This window comes from Oncorhynchus gorbuscha, linkage group LG11, assembly GCF_021184085.1.
Source record: "Oncorhynchus gorbuscha isolate QuinsamMale2020 ecotype Even-year linkage group LG11, OgorEven_v1.0, whole genome shotgun sequence".
Taxonomy (NCBI): Eukaryota; Metazoa; Chordata; class Actinopteri; order Salmoniformes; family Salmonidae; genus Oncorhynchus; species Oncorhynchus gorbuscha.
The window spans coordinates 29,977,113-30,004,841 of record NC_060183.1 but is presented as its reverse complement, the minus strand read 5'-3'; the positions used below and the strand labels follow the sequence as shown (position 1 = coordinate 30,004,841).

Here is a 27,729-nt window from a genome sequence, read left to right as displayed (position 1 = left end):
TTTAATGGCACAGGCAGGGAGCCCAGCCAACAGTGAGTTGCAGTAATCCAGACGGGAGATGACAAGTGCCTGGATTAGGACCTGCGCCGCTTCCTGTGTGAGGCAGGGTCGTACTCTGCGGATGTTGTAGAGCATGAACCTACAGGAACGGGCCACCGCCTTGATGTTAGTTGAGAACGACAGGGTGTTGTCCAGGATCACGCCAAGGTTCTTAGCGCTCTGGGAGGAGGACACAATGGAGTTGTCAACCGTGATGGCGAGATCATGGAACGGGCAGTCCTTCCCCGGGAGGAAGAGCAGCTCCGTCTTGCCGAGGTTCAGCTTGAGGTGGTGATCCGTCATCCACACTGATATGTCTGCCAGACATGCAGAGATGCGATTCGCCACCTGGTCATCAGAAGGGGGAAAGGAGAAGATTAATTGTGTGTCGTCTGCATAGCAATGATAGGAGAGACCATGTGAGGTTATGACAGAGCCAAGTGACTTGGTGTATAGCGAGAATAGGAGAGGGTGAGGAGACAGATTCTCGCCACGCCACCTGGTAGGAGCGACCTGTCAGGTAGGACGCAATCCAAGCGTGGGCCGCGCCGGAGATGCCCAACTCGGAGAGGGTGGAGAGGAGGATCTGATGGTTCACAGTATCGAAGGCAGCCGATAGGTCTAGAAGGATGAGAGCAGAGGAGAGAGAGAGTTAGCTTTAGCAGTGCGGAGCGCCTCCATGATACAGAGAAGAGCAGTCTCAGTTGAATGACTAGTCTTGAAACCTGACTGATTTGGATCAAGAAGGTCATTCAGAGAGAGATAGCGGGAGAGCTGGCCAAGGACGGGCACGTTCAAGAGTTTTGGAGAGAAAAGAAAGAAGGGATACTGGTCTGTAGTTGTTGACATCGGAGGGATCGAGTGTAGGTTTTTTCAGAAGGGGTGCAACTCTCGCTCTCTTGAAGACGGAAGGGACGTAGCCAGCGGTCAGGGATGAGTTGATGAGCGAGGTGAGGTAAGGGAGAAGGTCTCCGGAAATGGTCTGGAGAAGAGAGGAGGGGATAGGGTCAAGCGGGCAGGTTGTTGGGCGGCCGGCCGTCACAAGACGCGAGATTTCATCTGGAGAGAGAGGGGAGAAAGAGGTCAGAGCACAGGGTAGGGCAGTGTGAGCAGAACCAGCGGTGCCGTTTGACTTAGCAAACGAGGATCGGATGTCATCGACCTTCTTTTCAAAATGGTTGACGAAGTCATCTGCAGAGAGGGAGGAGGGGGGGGGGGAGGAGGATTCAGGAGGGAGGAGAAGGTGGCAAAGAGCTTCCTAGGGTTAGAGGCAGATGCTTGGATTTTAGAGTGGTAGAAAATGGCTTTAGCAGCAGAGACAGAGGAGGAAAATGTAGAGAGGAGGGAGTGAAAGGATGCCAGATCCGCAGGGAGGCGAGTTCTCCTCCATTTCCCCTCGGCTGCCCGGAGCCCTGTTCTAGAAGTGTGCTCTCGTTCACTCGCCCTCATGTATTTAAAACCATTGGATTTGTGCAAGCATGGCTGGAGGGAGTTTCAACCATATTCTTCACACTAGTCGGAGAAGGGTACAGAATCGTAATGTAGCCACTCACTCACCAGGTAAATAACTAACTAACTCTTCTACGTGTCCTTTTCCAGATGTGGGGCTTCTGATAACAGAGGCGGCGGAGACAACTGTCCCTTCAGTGTGGAATACACGGACCTGTGTAGCATCATCACCAACACTACCGGCCCCTTCAGCGCCTGCCACCTGCACTCTGACCCCCAGCCCTACTTCACTTCCTGTGTCTACGACCTTTGCTTATACACTCCAGCCAATGGGATGCTGTGTTCTGCCGTGGCGGCCTATGAAGAGTCCTGTTCCGTCCTGGGTCTTGATATCCCAGAATGGCGTGCGGTTCTGCTGTGTGGTGAGTGTCCGGGTGTCTTTGGGGGCATTTTGTCTAAATGGAAAAATGGAGAAATTGGCAATTAGTAGGCATTACTGTTCTTTTCCAAATGTCTGTCCATACTATTTCTAGTTAACCCTGTAGTAGTTACTGTTGCCAATTGTCCCTCTTTCTCTATCACTCTCTCCCTCCCTCTCTCCCTCCCACTCTCTCTCTCTAGCAGAGTCGGACCCCTGCGATGATCTGGACTGTACTGATGATGAGTGGTGTGGGGATCAAGACGGCGTCTACGGCTGTTTCTGTGACGAGAACCACCATCGGCCCAACAACGAAAGCTACGGTAAGACCTCCCTAGCACTTCGCCAATGTGACCGACGTCGTCCGAAACCCACGTCTCCAGTGCAAATTCACCTCCCTTTGATGTTTCGAAAAGAAGGAAGGATGAGTATAGAGGATACGAGAAACTGAGGACGGACGTTTAGAGATTAATCCGTAATCTTTGTCCATCTCCGCCCTTAGATTCGGTCACGTCTTGCTCCAGCAGTTCAGGCATCATGTCTCTGTCCCGGTGCCAGCTATTTGAAGCCGGTTTCCCACCCCACGCCCTGCACCTCACTGACTCCACCTGCAACGGGTCTGTCCGGGATGGACGCCTGGAGTTCCACTTTGACAACGACAACCAACTCTGTGGGACAACTCTTATGGTACTGTATTTTCACAGTTCAATCATGATATTATCACTTGGGATTATGTAGTCTCATAGTGCACTTCACAGACAACCCCATGCTCAAAAAAGGCTCAACAAATACAAATCATAGTCCAAATAGTGATTCATATTATAAATATTTGTCAACTTTTCATTGTCGAGTGTTGCTGACTTCTTACTGCATAAATGCAGTGTACTGTAGTTTATGAATGTGCTATGAAATCCTTACATACAGTAGGTGCCCATCAAGTGAAGATTTTATTTATAATATTCTATATCAAATCAAATCCAATTGTATTTGTCACATACACATGGTTAGCAGATGTTAATGCGAGTGTAGCGAAATGCTTGTGCTTCTAGTTCCGACAATGCAGTAATAACCAACAAATAATCTAACTAACAATTCCAAAACTACTGTCTTATACACAGTGTAAGGGGATAAAGAGTATGTACATAAAGATATATGAATGAGTGATGGTACAGAGCAGCATAGGCAAGATACAGTAGATGGTATCGAGTACAGTATATACATATGAGATGAGTATGTAAACAAAGTGGCATAGTTAAAGTGGCTAGTGATACATGTATTACATAAGGATGCAGTAGATGATATAGAGTACAGTATATACGTATGCATATGAGATGAATAATGTAGGGTATGTAACATTATATTAGGTAGCATTGTTTAAAGTGGCTAGTGATATATTTTACATCATTTCCCATCAATTCCCATTATTAAAGTGGCTGGAGTTGAGTCAGTGTCAGTGTGTTGGCAGCAGCCACTCAATGTTAGTGGTGGCTGTTTAACAGTCTGATGGCCTTGAGATAGAAGCTGTTTTTCAGTCTCTCGGTCCCAGCTTTGATGCACCTGTACTGACCTCGCCTTCTGGATGATAGCAGTGGCTCGGGTGGTTGTTGTACTTGATGATCTTTATGGCCTCCCTGTAACATCGGGTGGTGTAGGTGTCCTGGAGGGCAGGTAGTTTGCCCCCGGTGATGCGTTGTGCAGACCTCACTACCCTCTGGAGAGCCTTACGGTTGTGGGCGGAGCAGTTGCCGTACCAGGCGGTGATACAGCCCGCCAGGATGCTCTCGATTGTGCATCTGTAGAAGTTTGTGAGTGCTTTTGGTGACAAGCCGAATTTCTTCAGCCTCCTGAGGTTGAAGAGGCGCTGCTGCGCCTTCTTCACGATGCTGTTTGTGTGAGTGGACCAATTCAGTTTGTCTGTGATGTGTATGCCGAGGAACTTAAAACTTGCTACCCTCTCCACTACTGTTCCATCGATGTGGATAGGGGGGTGTTCCCTCTGCTGTTTCCTGAAGTCCACCAGTTTTTCACATTTGTGTTTTTCCACTACAAATGACTGCTTACCTTCATGTGTGTTTAAAATATGAATATTCTCCGATTTTTAATTCATCGATTTAACGTGTATTCAAATGTTTTTTTTTGTTAAGATCAATGCACTAACTGTAAGTCCCTCTGGAGAAGATCTTAAGATCTGCTAAAATGTCAAATGTAAATGTTTTACATTCAGATCTCATATTACTGCTTAGATTTGTTTTTAATGTTGACTTCACAAATGTGTCATTTGTACAGTTATTTATTAAAAATGTTGTTGTTTGTCATATTTAACTGTGTAAAACCAAGCTGAACTACTTATTTCTCTGAGAGTGAGAGAGCTACTGTACTGTATATAGCGGTTTGCAAAAAAACATGCATATTTGTCTCTGATAGATATCAAACAAATACATGTCTGTCAATGAACAACCCCACGCCATGATTAGATAGTGAAAAAACACACCATTTTTTTTCATAAGCTAATTTACCAACATTTCAGAAAGGGGACATAGAGCGTTTTGGAATGAGACTCTTTGGAATGAGACAAATGTTCTTATTTTGTTTGTTTTTTCTCCACAGAGCAACGGGACTCACTTCATCTATCAGAACTACATCCAGGGTGAAGTGGAACCCCACGGAGGGGCGATGGGGGTCATCAGCCGTGCAAGGCACCTCAACCTGCGCTTCTGCTGCGAGTACCCCCTCTACCAGTCCTTGTCCATGACCATGGATCTCAACCCACTAGAGAGGTCAGAGCACCCTCTCAAACAGCCTATTATGACTGGAATTAAATTGATCTTAGCATTAAAGTTCTCCTCCAGTCTCCTTTTTCACCTCAAGTAACACCTTATTTACTTAACAAAGGACACATCAATAGGTGGTCCAGGTCAGACATGACATGACACAAGTTGTATCTCAAGCAAGGGGGAGGCTGATGACATCACATCAGACCAACTCCTTGAATGCCCTATTCCTTGAAGTTTGCAGTTGTGTAAAAAAAAAAAAAGTATTTTGCTCAAAACATTATTTTATTTTTTTACCCTTTAGTGTATGCACTGTATTTATACTTGGGATATTGCTTTTCAACAGGAAAAGTAAAAAAATATATCGCTGGAGGATGTTTTTAAGTGCTATGTGTGCTAGTACAGTATATCATTGTTAATATTCTGTAGTCAGTGCGTGAAACTCTGTTTTATGCTCATGTTATCCTATTATCAAAATGATCCTTTTATATTAAAAGTATCTTTTTATAATCCTTTTATAAACGTATCGTATTTTATGTACAAGAATTTGGGTTGTGCTTCACCTGTATAAAATGTGCTCTACAAATAACCTTTATTGTAGGCCTTTTTAGGCGGGATTCTAGCCATTTTTCTATTTACCCAGAGTAGATGAACGCGTGGATACCATTTTTATGTCTCTGCGCACTGTATGTCGGAACAAGTTTCGCGAGACAATACTAACTAGTGTTAGCGCACTGACTTGAAGTCTACAGTTACGGTAGCCAGAATCTCGCAGTATCCGTTAATTATGACAAATGAGCTGAATAGTCTTACAAGGGTTAAAGTTCTCTGTCACTGCGGGGAAGAGAATTCTGGGGACTTCAGTGCATACGCTGTGAACTGAAATGCATGATTGTTGCTGACACTGATGTTCAGATGAAAGGAAATAAACAGTCTATAATGCGCACCACCCCAGCGCTCAACTCAAATAGTGGTGGGTAGCCTACCGTAGCTGCTGGCAAAGTAATCCAAAGCCTGTATTTCATCACTAACGATGAAACCTTCCAGTGTTATTATTTAAACAAAATCAGACAACCCAATAGTTGACATATTCACCTAGTCGGCTTGTTGTGTGTTCTATGCAATATAAATATTATTATCGAGGCTCATTCAGGTTGCGAGAGCCATAGGGAGGGAAACGTATTCTGACAAGCAGTCAATGCACAATAATGTTTTATGCAATTATGTTTTGAAAGCAGTTTTGGGGGATCCCAGCTTTCCATTGCTACCACGTTTATTCTTGTTTTCTTAAAATGTGTGGCATCATTTAAAAATTGCAGGTACAACCAGAGTTTCAAACATGTTTAAAGGTGCAATATGCAGAAATCACTCTGCCATTTCCTGGTTGCTTAAATTATAATAGTTTGCCTAATTTCAGTTTATGGGACAAAACAAGCAGTCATTGTGTAGAGAATCATTGTACCATCTAAAAAGCTGTGAAATATATTTTCCATATCCAAAAATATCGTATTTTCTGCTCTTTGCAGCTGCTGTACAAAACCGAAAGTAAAATATGCAAAAACACAACTTAAGACAAGAAGCATAGAAATAGCACATATAAAAGTGATCTACCACTTCTTAGACTTGCTTTCAATGAGAATGACAGATGTTTAACTTATATTTCTATGTGAATTTGGTCTGGTCGCTGAAAAGTTAAATATTGTAGTTTTAAGGCGCAACAGAGCTCTTAAAGAGGCAATTTCATCTTAAAAGGGCAATGACATACTTCATAATAGAAACAAAAAAATATAGAACTTTGAGTGTGTAATAATAATTAATAATATTAACAATCAGGATGTTTTGTCCAATCGGGTAAATGCATATGGCCAAACCCCATGCTTCAGCATATGTATTTATAGCACATGTGATAATATAGACATATGTTAAAAATAACACTTTTTACCAATATGTTATTGGGCTCATTTCTGGAGGTGGAAATTATATTTTATTTTAGAGTAGAAACTACTTCTAAAAAGTCACCAGAACTGAGCTACTCAGACCGTCTACACAAAACAAATCCCAGAAGAGGAAGCTGGAACCCCCTAAGCAAGGGTACTGGAATAGATCAAACTTACAGTTTATGTACAATACATGTACTCTTCCCCTAAAAGTACAATGGTCATTACTTTTGTACATGACAGGGGAGGTTAACTAGGCCCCTCAGACAATCGGTTTGAGATCGACTTCTGTTTCAGTCATGGGATTTTTTAAATCTTCAACCCCTGAGTTTTTGTCTAGTTATTTGAATAACCTTTTGTTCCTCTGCTCCATAGCATTGTGACCAGGAAGCTTCCTTCCGGCAAGGGCCACTACCAAATGCGGATGATCCCATACCAGGATGCCGGCTTCCGCTACCCGTTATCTGGTTCTCACATCAACGTGGAGATTGACCAGCAGATCTATGTGGCCGTGCAGGTGGACGGAGTGGACGGTCATCAGATCTCTACTGTGCTGGACTCCTGTTGGGCCACGCCTGTGAATGACCCAAACTATGCCCGCTGGAATCTTATTGCTAGAGAGTATGGAGACATTATGTTTACCAGGGAAATGTTAGCATGTTCAGAGCCACAAATTGTCCCCATGATGGGAATAAGAGATTTGAAAGTGTAGGTTTGGTATAAAAAAATGTCACCAATTACCATTCCAAAAGGATCAAAACTAAACAAAAAGGGTCATAACCTTATGGTGGCGCCATAGCTATGGGAAGTAGGGGTCCTGAATAATCAGAATTGAACAAAACATTCTCAGCAACCCAACCCCCCCACCCCCTGACAAACTACTTCCTGCAGCTATGGGTGGCGCTCTTAACATGCACATATTCCAATGGGAACACAGCCATTTTAAAAGTGCGGTACTTGTGCAACGTCCCATGCTTTCATTTTCGCCTTACAGGAATTATATACATGTGATGAGAAAGCTTTAGTCATAACCTTTTCGCTGATGTAATCAGATCTCATGTCTGATTCTCAATTCATCCACTAGATCGCAGTAGAATATCACATGATGTGACTTGGCCAGAGTCTGGTTTGGGTAGTGGCTTGCTGATTTTCAAGCCAGACATCTTAAAATGACGCTAGCAATTGGTACCAGGTCCAAAACAACCGCGCAGTTTAACAGGTTGTCATTTCCTGGTCAACTAAAATTCTATTTATTTAACAAGGAAACTACACTTGATGGAACAAAATAGTTGAGATATTGATAAATGCTTGACTGTTAAACCATCCTAATGTAATCGCATGTAATCACCAAAATGACATTTCATTTAGAAAGCAAAAATAACAGCATAATTTATCATTTACTTCCTCCTTCACTTCCTCCTCCCATTTCCTCCCCTGCTTCCTTGTTCACTCCAGGTGCCCTAACCCTGAGGACAGCACGGTGGAGCTTGTCCAAAATGGCGTCTCCACATCGGCCCACTTCTCCTTCCGGATGTTCACCTTCACCAGGAACTCCTCCAGTGTCTTCCTGCACTGCCAGGTCCATCTGTGCCTGCTGCACCTCAACGACTGCACCACTGTGAGTCTCCTTCCCTCCCCAACACACCTGGGCCATGTTCATTTTGCAAAACGTTTGAAAACATTGCAAAATTAACATGGCCCAGGTTTAAAATACTATTTGTTTACTTTCAAATACTTTGGGCATTTAATTGAGCCTGTCTGGAGTGGCAGATGTGTGTGGTTTGCTCTTTTGCGACTATTCCATTGTTGATTCCATTGTACCAGGCAAGCTCAAAGCTTTACGTTAAAGTGGCAATCCGCAGTTGAAACAATATCAAAGTGTTTGCCCTGCCACTATTTCGGTAAAAAGCTGAGGGATGGGGCTGAAGAAATGTAAATACTCTCAAATTGATAAACAGAGCAATGGATGCAAGTACTGACCATCCATGATATAAAAAGTATATTTTTAACCATGTTTGAGGCTATACAGTGTTTTTTTATTTTTACATTTAAATTGTTTCAAAAAATTGGTGTACAAAAACGTACATTTTGTGGTTCTGAAGGTGTAGAACAGTTAAACTAATCTCATGAGGCTTATTAATAAGTTATATTCGTAAAGAACCAATGGTAATAAGTGATATTCGTAAAGAGTCAATGGGTACATATCATTCATTTATAAATCCTAAAATGGATGTAGCAACTGGAGATTGCCCCTTTAAAATGCAACTAAATTATTTGATTTGTTAATTTACCCAGGTCTGCCGTACACACGCCGGAAGTCAAGCATCCTGTTGATGCCTTTGACGTTTTTGTTAAATTGGAACTTTGACATTTTTCTCTAAAATCAGCTGATGTTAGATTATACTCTCACTTTTGTGAGTTAATGTCAAATAGCCAAGACAACCACTTATAGTAAAATGTAAAAAAATATGTTCTGGAATCATCCTAGATAAGTTGAACTTGTTTACAAACAGTAGTCATTTGGCGGAAACTCTAGTAGTCCATAGCCTAAACATGGTAATACAGTCTTCCGTCGTGTTTCTGTGTCCTGCAGCACTGCTACCCTGGGCACCACCACAGAGGACGCAGGGACGTGTCCTTCCACGACAGCGCTGCCATTTCCATGGGACCTCTGGTTTCGAATGGAAAAGACAGAGGTAATATTTCCCACTGTGTATTTCTGGCCTTAAAATATGATATTTTATACAGAATACACTATGGCATACTGTACCAACTGCACAAATTGAAAATAACCACAGCCTTGTTGAATACTCCTTTCTGACTGGCGAGAAGGGCATTCTAGAATGCACATTAAAACCAGATAACAGGACGGTTAGAAAAGATTTTGGGACAGTTGGAAAAGATATCGGGACACCTTGCAATCATGACGCAATATGCGTCTACACATGCAGACCGTGCTTGCTATAAAGTTACAGAAAGCTAAACCAACAACCACACAAAACTAAATTGCAAGTCCAACAAAGAAAAATTTAGCTAGCTAGCAATTGATTTGTTTTTGCAGAGAAATCTTTTTTTGGAGCATCTGATGACATAACGTTGTGAGTGATGAACATGAATTTAGAGGTCATTTGTACATGTAGGTAGGGGTGATGTGACTATGCATAGATAATTAACAGCAATGACCAGTGTCGACGAGTGTCCAGGCAAAATTGGGCATCATCAGCTCATTGTTATGGATGTCTCCAAATGAATGTCAATAGAAAACCGCTTAATTCTTAAGAGTCTATTGATGCCACAGGAGGTTGGTGGCACCTTGTTTGGGGAGCACGTGCTCGTGGTAATGGCTATAGCGTGTCTTTGATGCCATTCCATCTGCTCCGTTCCAGCCATTATTATGAGCCATCCTCCCCTCAGCAGCCTCCACTGATTGCCACACCCGTGCGTCAATCTAAGTAACATAATAAAAGAATCCCCATCAAAATCCATCAATTTAAGATGGCGATATCATGTTCTTTTTGCGTGGGCTGAGTCTCAATCCACCGCATCCGCCTATGTCGGCCTTCCTCATTATGGGGGAGACTACTCTGCTTTACTATAATGACCTCGCAAGTGTCACGGGACGTGTCTGAAGGTGACCTATACAAATGAATGCAAGTATGGAAGTGTTTTTTTTGCCCCCAAAAATATGGGGTTAAGTATGTGTAGAAGAAAATTATAATATATACAGTTCCAGTCAAAAGTTTGGACATACCTACTCATTCTAGGGTTTTCTTTATTTTTTACTATTTTCTACATTGTAGAATAATAGTGAAGACATCAAAACTATGAAATAACACATATGGAATCATGTAGTAAACAAAACAGTGTTATACAAATCAAAATATATTTTGAAATCTTTAAAGTAGCTACCCAATGCCTTGTTGACAGCTTTGCACACTCATGGCATTCTCTCAACCAGCTTCATGAGGAATGCTTTTCCAACAGTCTTGAAGGAGTTCCCACATATGCAGAGCACTTGTTGGATGCTTTTCCTTCACTCTACGGTCCAACTCATCCCAAACCATCTCAAATGGGTTGAGGGCAGGTGATTGTGGAGGCCAGGTCATCTGATGCAGCACTCCATCACCCCCCTTGGTCAAATAGCCCTTATACTTCCTGGAGGTGTGTTTTGGGTCATTATCCTGTTGAAAAACAAATGATAGTCCCACTAAGTGCAAACCAGATGGGATGGCGTATCGCTGCAGAATGCTGTTGTTCCATGCTGGTTAAGTGTGCTTTGACTTCTAAATAAATCACTGACATTGTCACCAGCAAAGATCCCCTACACCATCACACCTCCTCCTCCATGCTTCACGGTGGGAACAACAGATGCAGAGATCATCTGTTAACCTACTCTGCATCTCACAAAGACACGGAGGCTGGAACCAAAAAACAATTTGGGCTCATCAGAGCAAAGGACAGATATTCACCAGTTTAATATCCATTGTTTGTGTTTCTTGGCCCAAGCAAGTCTCTTCTTATTATTGGTGTCCTTTGGTAGTGGTTTATTTGCAGCGATTCGACGATCAAGGCCTGATTCATGCAGTCTCCTCTGAACAGTTGATGTTGAGATGTCTGTGAAGCATTTATTTGGGCTGCAATCTGAGGCTGGTAACTCTAATGAACTTATCCTCTGCACCAGATGTAACTCTGGGTCTTCCTTTCCTGTGGTGGTCCTCATGAGAGCCAGTTTCATCATAGCGCTTGATGTTTTTTTGTGATTGCACTTGAAGAAACTTTCAAAGTTCTTGACTGACCTTCATGTCTTAATGTAATGATGGATTGTCATTTCTCTTTGCTTATTTGAGCTGTTCTTGCCATAATATGGACTTGGTATTTTACCAAATAGGGCTATCTTCTGTATACTACCCCTACCTTTTCACAACACAACTGATTGACTCAAACGCATTAAGGAATTCCACAAATTAACTTTAAACAAGGCACAACTGTTAATTGAAATTAATTCCAGGTGACTACAGTACCTCATGAAGCTGGTTGAGAGAATGCAAGAGTGTGCAAAGCTGTCAAGGTAAAGTTTTTTTTTAAAGATTTTAAAAATGGAATGAGTAGGTGTGTCCAAACCTTTTGACTGGTACTGTATATTTCCTGAGATTTCTTATACAGTATCTCCTAGATATAGGACAGACACTTCAAAATCTTATTCCTTATCATTTTTTTAACTGTATTTTTTGCCATTATGAATGTCTTATTCAATGTGGTTCTATGGGCTATAGTAGTAAAGGCCAACATCAGTATTTTATCAAATAATTGTTCTATATTTTTGGGGGATACCCAAAGGAGTCCTAAAATTCCAAATCAAATAGCTAAATATTTCATGACCATCCTAAAACAATTCCATAAATTAGTACCCCCCCCCTCCCCCAACAGTTTACACTTTTAGAGGTTTTAAGCAAACGCAAATGGAAGTACTTTGCTGTTATTCTGCAGAGGCCGTGACTGTGTTAGCCCTGGCTAGTTGGCTAGCTAGCAAGCAAGGGATAAGAACGTTGCCATTGAGCACGGCAGGATCAAATATTTAGAAATGGCAGCAACTTTCCTCCATTATGCACAGTTTTGAACAGATTAAAACAACTCTGTGCAAGGAGCTCAAGAACAGCCTTATGCAATACGGGATCCTACGGAAAACATGCAGATGGTGAGGACGATAGGGCCATGGGAAATTGATCCACAAATGAAAGTCTTTTGTGTGCACTCGCAGTGCGAGCAGTACAGCATGCACACTGGACTTGGACAATAAGGATCACTTGCCAGTTCTGCAAGCTGACCCTCAGGCAATTGACGTCACCCACTCCAAGCCAATACAGTCCATACAGAGCACAGTGGACAAACCAACATGCAATGAAAATGCGATGTCCCTGCCTCTGACTTGGATGTCATCGAGCTAGGCATCTCTGACCACAACGCTGTGACACTGTCTCTAACCGCTCCAACTCTTCTCTACCGGACCATTCAATTCTGCAACCTGAGGAAACTTAACCTCATCCCTCTTTATAATATAATAATAATATGCCATTTAGCAGACGCTTTTATCCAAAGCGACTTACAGTCATGTGTGCATACATTCTACGTATGGGTGGTCCCGGGAATCGAACCCACTACCCTGGCGTTACAAGCGCCATGCTCTACCAACTGAGCTACAGAAGGACCATCTTTCAGGTACACATGCAGTCCACCTTTGAGTTTGACTGCAGTGAGCTGGCCCTCGATGACATGGTCAATCTGTATAACAGCGCACAGAGTAATATTTTGAACATCCTTGCCCCTGAAAAAACATGTGAAGTAACATTCTAACGCTTGTCTCCTTGGTTCACTTATGAACTGCACAGAATGAAGACTCGTGGCAGTAAGATTGAGAGATATCTGAGGAAGGATGTATAAAGACCACAAGGCAAGCTACTCTGCTGCCTTAAAAGCAGCACGATCAGCCTTCTACTCTGCCACGGTTGACAATGACAAAGTTAGCCCTACCATTAACCGCCTTTTCAACCCTGCAAACTCATGCTCTCCTGCAGCCTCCTCTGAGCAGTGCAATCGCTTCTGAGATTTTTTAAAAGACAAAGATTGATACCATCAGGACAAATATAATGGCCTCTAAGACGGCCGGCACCCCACGTGCCCCTCCCTTCAGCATCTTTACAGAAGTCACATCCACTGCTGTGCATTCCATCATCTCACAAATGAAGGCCACCACTTGCTCCCTTGACCCTTTCCCTACACCCATACTCAAAAACTGCTCATCTAGCCTGCTTATGTTTGTCACCACCCTGATCAACAAGTCCCTGCTGACCGGAGAAGTACCATCGATTCTCAAAACAGCTGTTGTCCCCCCCTTACTGAAGAAACCCAAACTTGACCAGGACATCCCATCCAACTACAGGTCCATCTCCAACCATCTCTTCCTATCAAAAGTTCTGGAGAAAGTGCCGTTTTACAAGGTTTTCCAGTCTGGCTTCCGGCTCTTGCATGGCACTGAAACAGCTTTGGATAAAGTTACCAACGACCTACTGATGGCTGACGATTATGGATCAGCATCCTCCTCCTCTTAGATCTCAGTGCTGCTTTTGACACTGTAGACCACGTCATCCTCCTGCGGCTTATCAGAGAGCATACTACTGTCTCTGGAACAGTTCTGAACTGGTTCTCCTCCTACCTCTCCCATAGGAAACAATACATCCCTTTTAGAGAGTCCAGATCATAGGAGTCTACAGTCACAGGGGTCAGTGCTGGTCCCTATCCTGTTTTTAATTTACATGCTCCCTCTTGGCCAAATCGTCAGATATTATAACATTAACTTCCACTGCTACACTGACGAAACCAGGTTTACAACAAAAAACTAGACACCATCACTGACCCTAGCAAGACTCAGCGGCTGCCTAAAGGACATCAGGGTATTGATGAAACAGAACTTCCTCCAGTTGAACAGTAGCAAGACTGAGGCTATGCTTATTGGGAAACCCAAGCAGGTCACCAGTACTGGAAACATCTCCCTTACAATCAACGGCCAGGCCATCCACCTGTCCTCTGTCATCTCCTACTTAGGAGTCAAGTTTGATCCTTCTCTGTCCATCGATGCACATGTAAAACATTTTTACCTGAGTCATACCATCACTCTCCCATCCAGATGCAGAGGAATTCATCCACACCTACACCACCGTTCAAATTAGAGTGTCTAGCTTGAGAAACAGACGCCTCACAAGTCCTCAACTGGCAGCTTCATTAAATAGTACCCGCAAAACAACAGTCTGGCCTTCTAGGCAGAGTCGCAAAGAAAAAGCCATATCTCAGACTGGCCAATAAAAAGAAAAGATTAAGATGGGCAAAAGAACAGACACTGGACAGAGGAACTCTGCCTTGAAGGCTAGCGTCCCAGAGTCACCTCTTTACTATTGACGTTGAGACTGGTGTTTTGTGGGTACTATTTAATGAAGCTGCCAGTTGAGGACTTGTGAGGCGTCTGTTCCTCAAACTAGACACTCTAATGTACTTGTCCTCTTGCTCAGTTGTGCACCGGGGCCTCCCACTCTTCTTTCTATTCTGGTTAGAGCCAGTTTGCACTGTTCTGTGAATGGGGTAGTACACAGCATTGTACGAGATCTTCAGTTTCTTGGCAATTTCTCAGATGGAATAGCCTTAATTTCTCAGAACAAGAATAGACTGACGAGTTTCAGTAGAAAGGTCTTTGTTTCTGGCCAATCTGAGCCTGTAATCAAACCCACAAATGCTGATGCTCCAGATACTCAGCTAGTCTAAAGAAGGCCAGGTTTATTGCTTTTTTAAATCAGAACAACAGTTTTCAGTTGTGCTAACATAATTGCAAAAGGGTTTTGATAAATTAGCCTTTTAAAATTATAAACTTGGATTAGCTAACACAAAGTGCCATTGGAACACAGGAGTGATGGTTGCTGATAATGGGCCTCTGTACGCCTATGTAGACTATTGCCGTTTCCAGCTACAATAATCAATAATCATTCAATAATATCATTCATTTAATATCATCATTCAATAATCATTCACAACATTATTACAATGTCTACAGTGTCTAGTCTACACTGTCTATTACAATGTCTACACTGTCTACAATGTCTACAATTATTACAATGTCTACACTGTATTTCTGATAAATTTTATGTCATTTTAAATGGACAAAAAAGGTGCTCTTCTTTCAAAAACAAGGACATTACTAAGTGACCCCAAACATTTGAATGGTAGTGTACATCGTTTCTTGGATCAACTACGGTAATGCGCTGTTTGGGTGCCCCCCAGCCAAATTATTACAGAGGCTCAAACTAGTCAAGAACAGTGCTGCCAGGGTAGAAGAAGAAGAAGAAATCAGACCCCCCCCCCCCCCCACAGGATCAACTTAAAAATGGTCATGCTTGTATTTAAAGCCTCAAATGGATTGAGCCTCACTACATCAGTGACCTTGTCTAAATCAGCGAGCCACCTCACACTCTACATTCCAGCCACTCGCTACTATTTCAAGTCCCCAAGACATGTCTCCAAACTATGGGGGACCGAGCCTTCTGCTCCCTTGCCCCTCACCTGACCATCTGAGATTCTCTCCATCACTCAGAACTTCTATAACTGGCCTTAAAACCCACCCTTAAATGTATTTAGCACCAAGCTCACTATTGATATTTTACTTGCCTTGATTCTAAATGTTGTTTTTATTCTGTATCATTATTTTTTTTCCCTCAGTAGAGCTTTGCGATAACTCTGTAATGAAAAGCGCTATACAAATTAAATGTATTATTATTATTACTATTTTGTTCAGTGCTCTTATTTTTTGGACTAACTGATCTCTGATCTGTTTTGATTTCTCCTCAGATATGTGGATTCCAATATCTGAGAGAGTGAGTGGAGCCCCAGGTCAGATTGGCTCCCTGGTGACCCTGCTGCTCTCTGTCCTCCTGAGTGTCACAACACTGATCTAGGACCAATCTGTCTTTATGGCAAACCCAGGCTTGGGTCTGTCCGGTTACAAAATAATCCGAATATGACTGTATGACTGAAGAGACATAGTAGAGTGTGTGTTGAGGTGTACAATGAAGTAGACCAACCTTCAGTGATATTGTTAATGGTGATATAGTGATCATGTTTGAGTAAAGGGATATAGTGTGTGTTGAGGTTTACAATGACGTCGATAAAACTGTACAGTGATATTGTGAAATATTGTTAATTAATAGTTTGATTTAGTGCAATTCCCCCTCCTGCAATTTTAAAATGTGTTTACCTGTTCAACTTTTTGGTCTCTGGATATAGGCTATCAATATTCTCAACTCCGGAGCATTACAAATTCAATGTTTTGCTAGGCCAACCATGAAACCATGTTATCCCAATGTAGAAAGTGATGTATGGTTCATGTCTACTTGCCAGGAGAGGATGTAATCATTTCATAGAATACTTGTCTTTGAACTAGCCTTTTTAATGTATGACATGTTTTATGTGGAACTAGCAGTTGGAAATTAAATATTAATCATTGAAGACAGAAGTTGTTCGGCTCATCTTTATATCCATGCCTTTACATAGTTGGTGACAGTGGGTTCTGTTAGGAATTACAGACTTTTATGCTGTTTTGCATCAATAGCTACCTACTAAAGCATTGACCTAGTTAGCAAATGGAATATGAATGAATGAGTCTGCTGTGAAGCTTGCTATTCATGACCAAGAACAATAAAACTAAACAAACGAACCAACAGACTATATAACTACAAGTGAGTGGAATAACAAACAAACAAAACAGCTAAAACGAGAATGTCGGACTCTGAGGAGGTGCGTGAGGACGTCGTTGCACCGCTGAGAGGACCCGAGGGACGAGCAGAAACCACTGGAGACCCTGTGAGTATTGCCTGGTACCCAGCGCATCCCACTGTTAATGTAACGGTTTTCTAGGTGTGGTGAAGGAGAGTAGGACCAAAACGCAGCGTGTAGATTGCGATCCATGTTTAATGAACAAAAAACGTAACACGAATCTAAAATACAAACACTACAAAACAAAGAACGTAACGAAAACCGAAACGGCCTATACTAGTGAAAACTAACACAGACAGGAACAAAGACACTAAGGACAATCACCCACGACAAACTCGAAGAATATGGCTGCCTAAATATGGTTCCCAATCAGAGACAACGATAAACACCTGCCTCTCATTGAGAACCACTCCAGACAGCCATAGACTTTGCTAGATCACCCCACTAGCTACAATCCCAATATATACACACCAAAACCCCAAGACAAAACACACCACAATACAAAAACCCCATGCCACACCCTGGCCTGACCCAATACATAAACACAAAATAATTTGACCAGGGCGTGACAGTTAACAACGTGATACATTAGAAAGTGGATCTGCCCCCACCATTTCATGGCGATGGAAAGGACAAGGAGAGTTTTACTCAAAGGAAAAAACGTTTGGGAATTAGCTGTCAAAGCTTGTGCTGGCACAACAGACAATTGTTTAGCAACAAGTCTTCCAACTAAACTTAGTGATGATGCACTGTCTTGCTGGATTTCCCTGCAACAAGCAATTCAATTGGACTATGGAAAAGTGGAGTGATGTTTTTGGTGGAAAGCAATACTCCTTTTCAGAGCTTTGTTAAATGTTAGGCCCAGACTCCCAAGATCAGCATTAGAGGTGTATGCAGCTGAAATCACACGTCTAACACAGGAAGCTTTTCCAGGCTACAATGATGCTGCCATCCAAATGAAACGTTTTGAAGCTGGACTGTACCCAGTGCTTCAGGCTTACATGCCACGAACATGGGGCTGCTACTCTGAAACAGGCATTTGTAATTGCTGGGCGCGAGCACAGAAAAAAATGCATTTGAACTCCCCAAGTCTAATGGTTAACATGTCTACCACATCTAACCCCTTGTGCCAGGCTCAGGTGCTGCAACCACTTAATGTGATGAGCGGCTCGTGAAAATAATAGAGGACCTTACAACCGACATGAAATCGGTGCGAAGTGACATTCTCCGGACTACGTAAAGGACAACAGGTGATGGGACAGGGATTATCAATGCAAAGACAGAGGCAGGATGACCCACACCATGATTCAAAAGGCAGTCCAAGTTGACAGGTTTCTTCTTACTCCACAGGCAGAGTAGGTTGCTCACCTACTCCAGACTACAGCTTGTCTCATCAGAGGAACCGCTCCCCTAGCCACCCGAGGTACAGTTGAAGTCGGAGGTTTACATACACCTTAGACAAATACATTTAAACTCAGTTTTTCACAATTCTTGACATTTAATCTGAGTAACAATTCGCTGACTTAGGTCAGTTAGTATCCCCACTTCATTTTAAGAATGTGAAATATCTGAATAATAGTAGACAATGATATATTTCAACATTTATTTATTTCATCACATTCGCAGTGGGGCTGAAGTTGACATATACTCAATTAGTATTGGTAGCTTTGCCATTAAATTGTTTAACTTGGGTCAAATGTTACGGGTAGCCTTCCACAAGCTTCCCACAATAAGTTGGGTGAATTTTGGCCCATTGCCCCAGAGCTGGTGTAACTGAGTCAGGGTTGTATAGGCCTCCTTGCTCGCACACATTTTTTCAGTTCTGCCCACACATTTGCAGTTGCAAACCGTAGTCTGGCTTTTTTATGGCGGTTTTGGAGCAGTGGCTTCTTCCTTGCTGAGCGACCTTTCAGGTTATGTCGATATAGGACTAATTTCACTGTGGATATAGATACATTTGTACCTGTTTCCTCCAGCATCTTCACAAGGTCCTTTGCTGTTGATCTGGGATTGATTTGCACTTTTTGCACCAAAGTACGTTCATCTCTAGGAGACAGAATGCATCTCCTTCCTGAGCAGTATGATGGCTGCGTGGTCCCATGGTGTTTATACTTGCATGCTACTGTTTGTACAGATGAGTGTTGTACCTTCAGGCATTAGGAAATTGCTCCCAAGGATGAACAAGATTTGTGGAGGTCTACAATTTTTTTCTGAGGTCTTCGCTGATTTCTTTTGATTTTCCCATGAGGCACTGAGTTTGAAGGTATGCCTTGAAATACATCCACAGGTACACCTCCAATTGACTCAGGTGATATCAAATTAGCCTATCAGAAGCTTCTAAAGCCATTACATTTTTTTCTTGAATTCTCCAAGCTGTTTAAAGGCACAGTCAACTTAGTGTCTGTAAACTTCTGATCCACTGGAATTGTGATATAGTGAATTATAAGTGAAATAATCCTTCTGTAAACAATTGTTGGAAAAATGACTTGTGTCATGCACAAAGTAGATGTCCTAACCGACTTGCCAAAACTATAGTTTGTTAACAATAAATTAGTGGAGTGGTTGATGAACGAGTTTTAATGACTCGTTGTGAACTTCCGACTTTAACTGAAAGTGAGGTAATTTCGGAAACAACTGAATGTATTCATTTTAGAAGTCGTTTTCACATACAAACGTTATAATGATCGAACTCCGAATCAAATATGCTTCCCAAAAATAACATGATCACTGTGGTAAAATGTTTATATTGATTAGCGATTTTCGGCATTAATCAGAGTGCCATCAATTAGCAATCGCAATCCCACTGCACACTGCCCTATCCCATCTAGACAAGATTAATACCTAAGTGAGAATATTGTTCATTGACTACAGCTCAGCATTCAACACCATAGTAACCTCCAAGCTCATCATCAAACTGGAGGCCCTGGGCCTCAACTCCGCCCTGTGCAATTGGGTCCTGGACTTTCTGGCGGGCCACCCCCAGGTGGTGAAGGTAGGAAACAACGTCTCCACTTCGCTGACCTTCAACACTTGGACCCCACAAGGGTGCGTGCTCAGCCCCTTCCTGTACCCCCTGTTCACCCATGACTGCGTGGTCATGCACATCTCCAACTCAATCATCAAGTTTGCAGACGACACAACAGTAGTGGGTTTGATCACCAACAACGACGAGACAGCCTACAGCGAGGAGGTGAGGGCATTCGGAGTGTGGTGTCAGGAAAACAGCAGAGGGAGCACCCCCCTATCCACATCGAAGGGACAGCAGTGGAGAAAGTGGAACGTTTTAAGTTCCTCGGCGTACAAATCAACGATAAACTGAAATGGTCCACCCATGCAGACAGTGTGGTGAAGAAGGCGCAATAGCGCCTCGTCAACCACAGGACGCTGAAGAAATTTGGCTTGTCATCCAAAACCCTGACTAACTTTTATGGATCCACAATCGAGAGCATCCTGTCGGGCTGTATCATAGCCTGATATGGCAACTGCTCCTCCCTCAACCGCAAGGCTCTCAAGAGGGTGGTGCAGTCTGCACAACGCATCACCGGGAGCAAACTAACTCCCCTCCATGACACCTATAGCACCCGATGTCACAGGAAGGCAAAAAAGATCAACCACCCGAGCCACTGCCTTTTCAAACCACTACCATCCAGAAGGAGAGGTCAGTACAGGTGCATCCAAGCTGGGACCGAGAGACTGAAAAACAGTATATCTCAAGGCCTAACTCAGAGAGGCTGCTGCCTACATGGAGACCCAATCACTGGCCACTTTAACAAATGGATCACTAGTCACTTTAAACAATGCCACTTTAAATAATGATACTTAAATAATGTTTACATATCTTACATTACTCATCATATGTATATACTGTATCAAATATCATCTATTCCATGTTGCCTATGCCGCTCAACCATCGCTCATCCATATATTTTCTTATGTCCATATTCTCATTCATCCCTTTTTAGATTTATGTGTATTAGGTAGTTGTTGGGGAATTGTTAGATTACTTGTTAGAGATTACTGCACTGTCGAAACCAGAAGCATTTCGCTACACTCGCATCAACATCTGCTAACCATGGTTATGTGACAAATAACATTTGATTAGATTTTTTGACATAGTGTTCAATCTTGTATTTCTGGGCATTAGTAATCAAGCTCTGCACAAACGGACATCAACCGAGCACACAAGCTCTCTCTCTCTCTCTCTCTCTCTCTCTCTGAAAAACATCTCTATTCTGTTGGTGTGAATTATCTGAAAGTGTTCTGTGTTGACATATTCTAGCCACAGTCTGGTGACGATGTGGATTACTCTCATGTTTTATCCTCTAACAACTAACTGTGCTAAGGTAACATGTTCTTCTCATGCTTTACGTTTAAAAAAAACTTCTACATTTATAATTAACTGTAAAACAGGGATGTTTCTTTTTTGATCAGGGATGGTATATACTGTAGAAAGTGATATACTGTTAATGTCTCCTTGCCAGGAGAGGGCAGAATTTCCCTTTGGAATACTTACTGGGTTTCATGCATATTCCCGGGTTGTCTGTGAACTAGCCTCAATGTATGACATGAAAGGCTATTTTGACCCCACGGGGTGAGATCTTGCGTGGAGTCCCAGATCGAGGGAGATTATCAGTGGTCTTGTATGTCTTCCATTTCCTAATCATTGCAGATATGGCTTATTAACCTATACGGTCCAAATAATGATGATCCAAGATTCTTTGAAAATATATATAAGAATGTATCAACTCTACAAGCAACACTAGACTCGGTCTTAAATACCTCTATACGGTCTTAAATACCTCTATAGACCGTAAAGGAAATCACACTACAATCTATCACTCTCAGGCAATTAAGGAAATCCTGAATGTCATGGATATATTGGAATTAGTGTATATTAGTGTATACCTCCAGGCTCTGATCAGGCCCTACACCCAAACAAGGGCACTGTGTTCATCCACCTCTGGCCTGCTCGCCTCCCTACCACTGAGGAAGTACAGCTCCCGCTCAGCCCAGTCAAAACTGTTCGCTGCCCTGGCCCCCCCAATGGTGGAACAAACTCCCTCACGACGCCAGGACAGCGGAGTCAATCACCACCTTCCGGAGACACCTGAAACCCCACCTCTTTAAGGAATACCTAGGATAGGATAAGTAATCCCTCTCTCCCCCCCCCCCCTTAAGATTTAGATGCACTATTGTAAAGTGACTGTTCCACTGGATGTCATAAGGTGAATGCACCAATTTGTAAGTCGCTCTGGATAAGAGCGTCTGCTAAATGACTTAAATGTAATGTAATGTAATGTAAATGTATATATGGAGGCTTAAATACCCTGACCTAGTGAGATATACATGGCGGAGTCTTAATCAAGCTAGTCGTCTTGATTACTTTCTTATGCCGTTCTCTCTGGCACCAAAATTGGCATATATATTACTCTTACAGAATATCCACGTGGGCGAGGATATTGGAAATTTCATCAAAGCTTACAAGATGATAAATTGTATTATAATTAGGACAGAAGAATTTATAACTGACTTTTTCAGACATAACATACAGTTGAAGTCAGAAGTTTACATACACTTAGGTTGGAGTCATTAAAACTTGTGCATGACACAAGTACATTTTCCAACAATTGTTTAGACAGATTATTTAACTTATAATTCACTGTTTCACAATTCCAGTGGGTCAGAAGTTTACATACACTAAGTTGACTGCCTTTAAACAACTGGAAAATTCCAGAGAATGATGTCATGGCTTTATAAGCTTCTGATAGGCTAATTGAGATCATTTGAGTCAATTGGAGGTGTACCTGTGGATGTATTTCAAGGCCTACCTTCAAACTTGGTGTCTTTTTGCTTGACATCATGGGAAAATCAAAATAAATCAGTCAAGACCTCAGAATTTTTTTTGCAGAACTCCACAAGTCTGGTTTATCCTTGGGATCAATTTCCAAATGCCTGAAGGTACCACATTCATCTGTACAAACAATAGTACGTAAGTATAAACACCATGGGACCACGCAGCCGTCATACCGCTCAGGAAGGAGACGTGTTCTGTCTCCTAGAGATGAATGTACTTCGGTGCGAAAAGTGCAAGTCAATCCCAGAACTATAGCGAAGGACCGTGTGAAGATGCTGGAGGAAACAGGTACAAAAGTATCTATAACCACAGACTACGGTTTGCAACTGCACATGGGAACAAAGATTGTACTCTTTGGAGAAATGTCCTCTGGTCTGATGAAACAAAAATTGTACTGCTTGGCCATAATGACCATCGTTATGTTTGGAGGAAAAAGGGGGAAGACTTGCAAGCCAAAGAGCACCATCCCAACCCTGAAGCACAGGGGTGGCAGCATTATGTTGTGGGGTTGCTTTGCTGCAGGAGGGACTGGTGAACTTCACAAAATATATGGCATCATAAGGAAGAACATTTTGTGGATATATTGAAGCAGCATCTCAAAACATCAGTCAGGAAGTTAAAGCTTGGTCGCAAATGGGTCTTCCAAATGAACAATGACCCAAGCATACTTCCAAAGTTGAGGCAAAATGGCTTAAGGATAACAAAGTGAAGGTATTGGAGTGGCCATCACAAAACCCTGACCCCAATCCTATAGAAAATTGTATTTTGGGCCGAACTGAAAAAGCGTGTGCGAGCAAGGAAGCCTACAAACCTGACTCAGTTACACCAGCTCTGTCAGGAGGAATGGGCCAAAATTCATCCAACTTATTGTGGGAAGCTTGTGAAAGGCTACCCGAAATGTTTGACCCAAGTTAAACAATTTAAAGGCAATGCTACCAAATACTAATTGAGTGTATGTAAACTTCTGACCCACTGAGAATGCGATGAAAGAAATAAAAGCGGAAATAAATCATTCTCTCTACTATTATTTTCTGACAGTTCACATTCTTAAAATAAAGTGGTGATCCTAACTGACCCAAGACAAGACATTTATACTAGGATTAAATGTCAAGAATTGTGAAAAACTGAGTTTAAATGTATTTGGCTCAGGTGTATGTGAACGTTTGACTTCAACTTTAGCTACAGCAGATCCCCTTATTGTATGGGACACTTTTAAATGTGCCTTTAGAGGCCATGCAGTTCAGTACTCATCTATAAAACAAAAGCAATTTAGATCAGAAGAGTCCATATGACCAAAAGAAATTGAAGAACTAACAGTACAGTTATAAAGTAATAAAAACTGTACCATGGAGGCACAGAATCAGTTAGAGAAAAACAAAAAGAAATGGAGGAACTTCTTCAAGGAAAATCCAGTGTAATCTATTATAAAAATAACGCGAACTGAATGGAATATTGGGAAACATGCACCAAATTATTTTTCAATCTTCAATATAGAAATGCTACTGTTTTTTTTTTTTTTTAAACTGAAAGAGGAAGTAAAGTACATTAAGAATTTGTTTTCATTTCAGTCTCCTCCATCTCCACTAACCGAAGCTAATTGTATGGATTATTTTCCTAATAATAATGTAAAATTAACATCTGTACAAATGTGATGGCCAAATTACAGAGGCACTTCTTGATGCAATTAAAGCCTTTAAGGATGGGAAAACTCCAGGGCTGGATGGCATACCAGTGGAAGTATACCAAAGCTTTTTTGATATACTCAGAGGACCATTATTATCATGTTTTAACCACTGAGTGTATGTAAAATGTATATAGGTTCAGACAGTTTGTGAAATAGCATAGTTACAAATAGAAATCCAACTGGATGGACATCAGAAATCGAGGAATGACTATAAACAAACAAAATATAACTATTGTAAAATAGATTGTGTCTGTAAAATGTGTATAATATGTATAAACTGAAGGTAGAAGCCTAAGTGTTATTGTTTATTAGTTTACTCCAATTGGGGGAAAGGTGGTAGGGTTTGCAGGAATAATAAAGGTATATTTGAAAATATATATATATATATCTATGTGGGTATGTGTATGTATGTATATATGTGTATATGTATGAATGTTTATGTATGCATATGTATATGTATGGGCATGTACGTGTATGTATATGGATATATATATATATATTTACCCAAAAAAGATATGGGGGATTGGAAATTATGCAGACAATTACACTGATGGAAGCAACAATCTTTCCTCAATATTAAGCTGATCCACCCCTATTAAGAAAAAAGAAACATGTTCACTCCCTGTACTTACTTCTCGTCTCCCAGTGTCTGTCCCCACAACAAATGCTTACATCATTTTAATTATCACAGCATCATCTCCCATAGTAACCTGTCAGGATTTGGCCAGGGTTGTTCCGGTTTTGGTCACTAGATGCCCCCATTGTGCTTTTTGACCCTTTTGTTTTCCCCTGTTTCCAGTTATTATTTGCACCTGTGCCTCGTTTCCCTTGATTGTATTTAAACCCTTAGTTTGCCCTCAGTTCTTTGCTCTGTGTTTGAATGTTAGCACCCAGCCCCAGTGATGCTGTGAACATTTGTTGCGCCAGTTGGAATCACTTGTGGTACTCTGTTTTTGTTTATTTATTTTTGATTATCTTTTGAGGCTTTTTTCTGCTGTACCTACCACCTTGTGGATTTACCTTTTCGACTTGGAGGATTACCTTTGTTCTCTTGGAATTACTATTGACGTTGTGGACTTATATTTTTGCCTGAAGAACTTTTCTTTTTACTTTATTAAAACACCGTTTCAAGTACTGCTGTGTCTGCCTCATCTTCTGAGTTCTGCCGACTATTCGTGGCTCAGTTTGCTAAGTGACTGTTTCTCACACCGGAGACCTGGGTTCGTGACAGGGTCCTGACAGTAACCGTGCCATTACAAACATAACAGACCTCTACTACACATCGTGGAATATAAAGTGGCATGTAAGAAGAAATGAAAACCTTCCTGCAGTTGAGAGGCTTAAAGTATTTTAATATAAATGGTTATATAATGGTAATGTATTAGAAATTGGGCATTATAGAGTGTGTGTTGAGGTGTTTTCAGTGAAGTAGACCAAATTTTATTGGATGTCCGGCTTATAAGACTTGTGACCTTTGTTTTTGTGCAGTAGGTGTGAGGCTATATTGAAAAGGCGATACAATAAAATACAGTATGACCACTGATACAGTACAGTATGCTCCCAATATATCAGCAATAAATCAATAATGTTTTGTTTCCTGCACTGTGTTGGTGTCAATGATCCTACAGCTTCAAGCTGTTTGCACTTTATGTTTCTAATGAAGGAAATGATTTATAATGGTTTTAATTTATACTCTGCTGATGTTTGAGATTATTAATCAAGGCACAGCGGGCACAAAAACAATGAACTAACAGTCTGCCATCTTGTTTTATCATAGGGAAGTACAATTGTTGCAATAAGCACATAAGGCATTTATAAGTTATATTTGTCAAGAATCAATGGGTATATCAATATCACTTATTGAAATGCTAATTGAACAGCATGTCAAATGACAGAATGTGGCTTTAATCACTAGAGGGCAGCAAAAGCCCATTAGTCACTGCGAGTGTGTTTTGTCTCCGCTCATTCTGAGGTAAAATTTCCCATAGGTACAGATCTAAGATCAGCTTTCCCTCCCGTAGTACTAACCTGAACCATTAGTGGGGGAAAATGCAAAAATGACCCAAGATCAGTGTCTAGAGTTAACTTCACCCCACTCCAGGGTGTTCGCCTTCACTCACCACCTCTTTGTGCACTTTGTATGTGACGTTTATCAAATGTTTAGCTGAGGTCAAATGAGGTTCCATTGCCTACTCATAGAGTTATTCTTTGCATAGTCTGAAACCTCTAATCGTGTTTCTATTTATCGCCATTCAGCCAAAGGTAACGACGTGCCAGGACTTTCTCTCTTTGTCCTGGAATAGATTACCCTCTATTGAACGTTCTCTTAAAGGGCATTGAAAGGGAACAGTTTCAGTTGCTCTATTGAGCATTGACAATGGTCAGACCAATGGGGACATGATTAAACCAAAGGTGAGTTCACAACAGTTCACCTGACACGACTGAATCAAAACATTATGCTGTTACGTTGTGTGAATTCACGTTTTACATTTAAGCCGTATTTCTCGATAACCAAATCTGAAAATACTCTGGATACATTCAGTAACATGAGAAGACTATTCCTAGACATTTTGGGGGTAGGTGCAACATAAGACAACAACAAACAAAAAAGACAAGGGTTTGAGTGAGAGGGCTAACTGGTGTCTCCAAGTGGCCACGCACCTTTCCAAAGTGTCTACAGTTCCGAAGCAATTTCGGCCACATTTATTAAAAAATTTTTTTTTTAAATCCACCTTTATTTAACCAGGTAGGCTAGTTGAGAACAAGTTCTCATTTGCAACTGCGACCTGGCCAAGATAAAGCATAGCAGTGTGAACAGACAACACAGGGTTACACATGGAGTAAACAATTAACAAGTCAATAACACAGTAGAAAAAAAGGGGAGTCTATATACATTGTGTCCAAAAGGCATGAGGAGGTAGGCGAATAATTACAATTTTGCAGATTAACACTGGAGTGATAAATGATCAGATGGTCATGTACAGGTAGCGATATTGGCGTGCAATAGAGCAGAAAAGTAAATAAATAAAAACAGTATGGGGATGAGGTAGGTAAAAATGGGTGGGCTATTTACCGATAGACTATGTACAGCTGCAGCGATCGGTTAGCTGCTCAGATAGCAGATGTTTGAAGTTGGTGAGGAAGATAAAAGTCTCCAACTTCAGCGATTTTTGCAATTCGTTCCAGTCACCGGCAGCAGAGAACTGGAACGAAAGGCGGCCAAATGAGGTGTTGGCTTTAGGGATGATCAGTGAGATACACCTGCT

The 27,729-nt window shown here is 41.7% G+C and overlaps 1 protein-coding gene across 2 annotated transcripts in view; it reads left to right on the top strand.

Moving 5' to 3' along the window:
• LOC124048475 (alpha-tectorin-like) overlaps positions 1-16,660 on the top strand; it is a 51,115-nt gene extending 34,455 nt beyond the window's left edge. The window contains exons 18-25 of one of the 2 annotated variants that reach the window (XM_046369312.1): positions 1,639-1,910; positions 2,113-2,229; positions 2,409-2,593; positions 4,514-4,683; positions 6,990-7,235; positions 8,070-8,232; positions 9,208-9,310; positions 16,002-16,660. In XM_046369312.1, the coding sequence (XP_046225268.1) occupies positions 1,639-1,910; positions 2,113-2,229; positions 2,409-2,593; positions 4,514-4,683; positions 6,990-7,235; positions 8,070-8,232; positions 9,208-9,310; positions 16,002-16,108 (1,363 nt within the window). In that variant the 3' untranslated portion in view covers positions 16,109-16,660. Of the gene's footprint in view, positions 1-1,638; positions 1,911-2,109; positions 2,230-2,408; positions 2,594-4,513; positions 4,684-6,989; positions 7,236-8,069; positions 8,233-9,207; positions 9,311-16,001 lie in introns of both variants that reach the window. The other variant, XM_046369311.1, reaches the window with a different exon arrangement.
• The last annotated feature ends 11,069 nt before the right edge of the window (positions 16,661-27,729 follow it).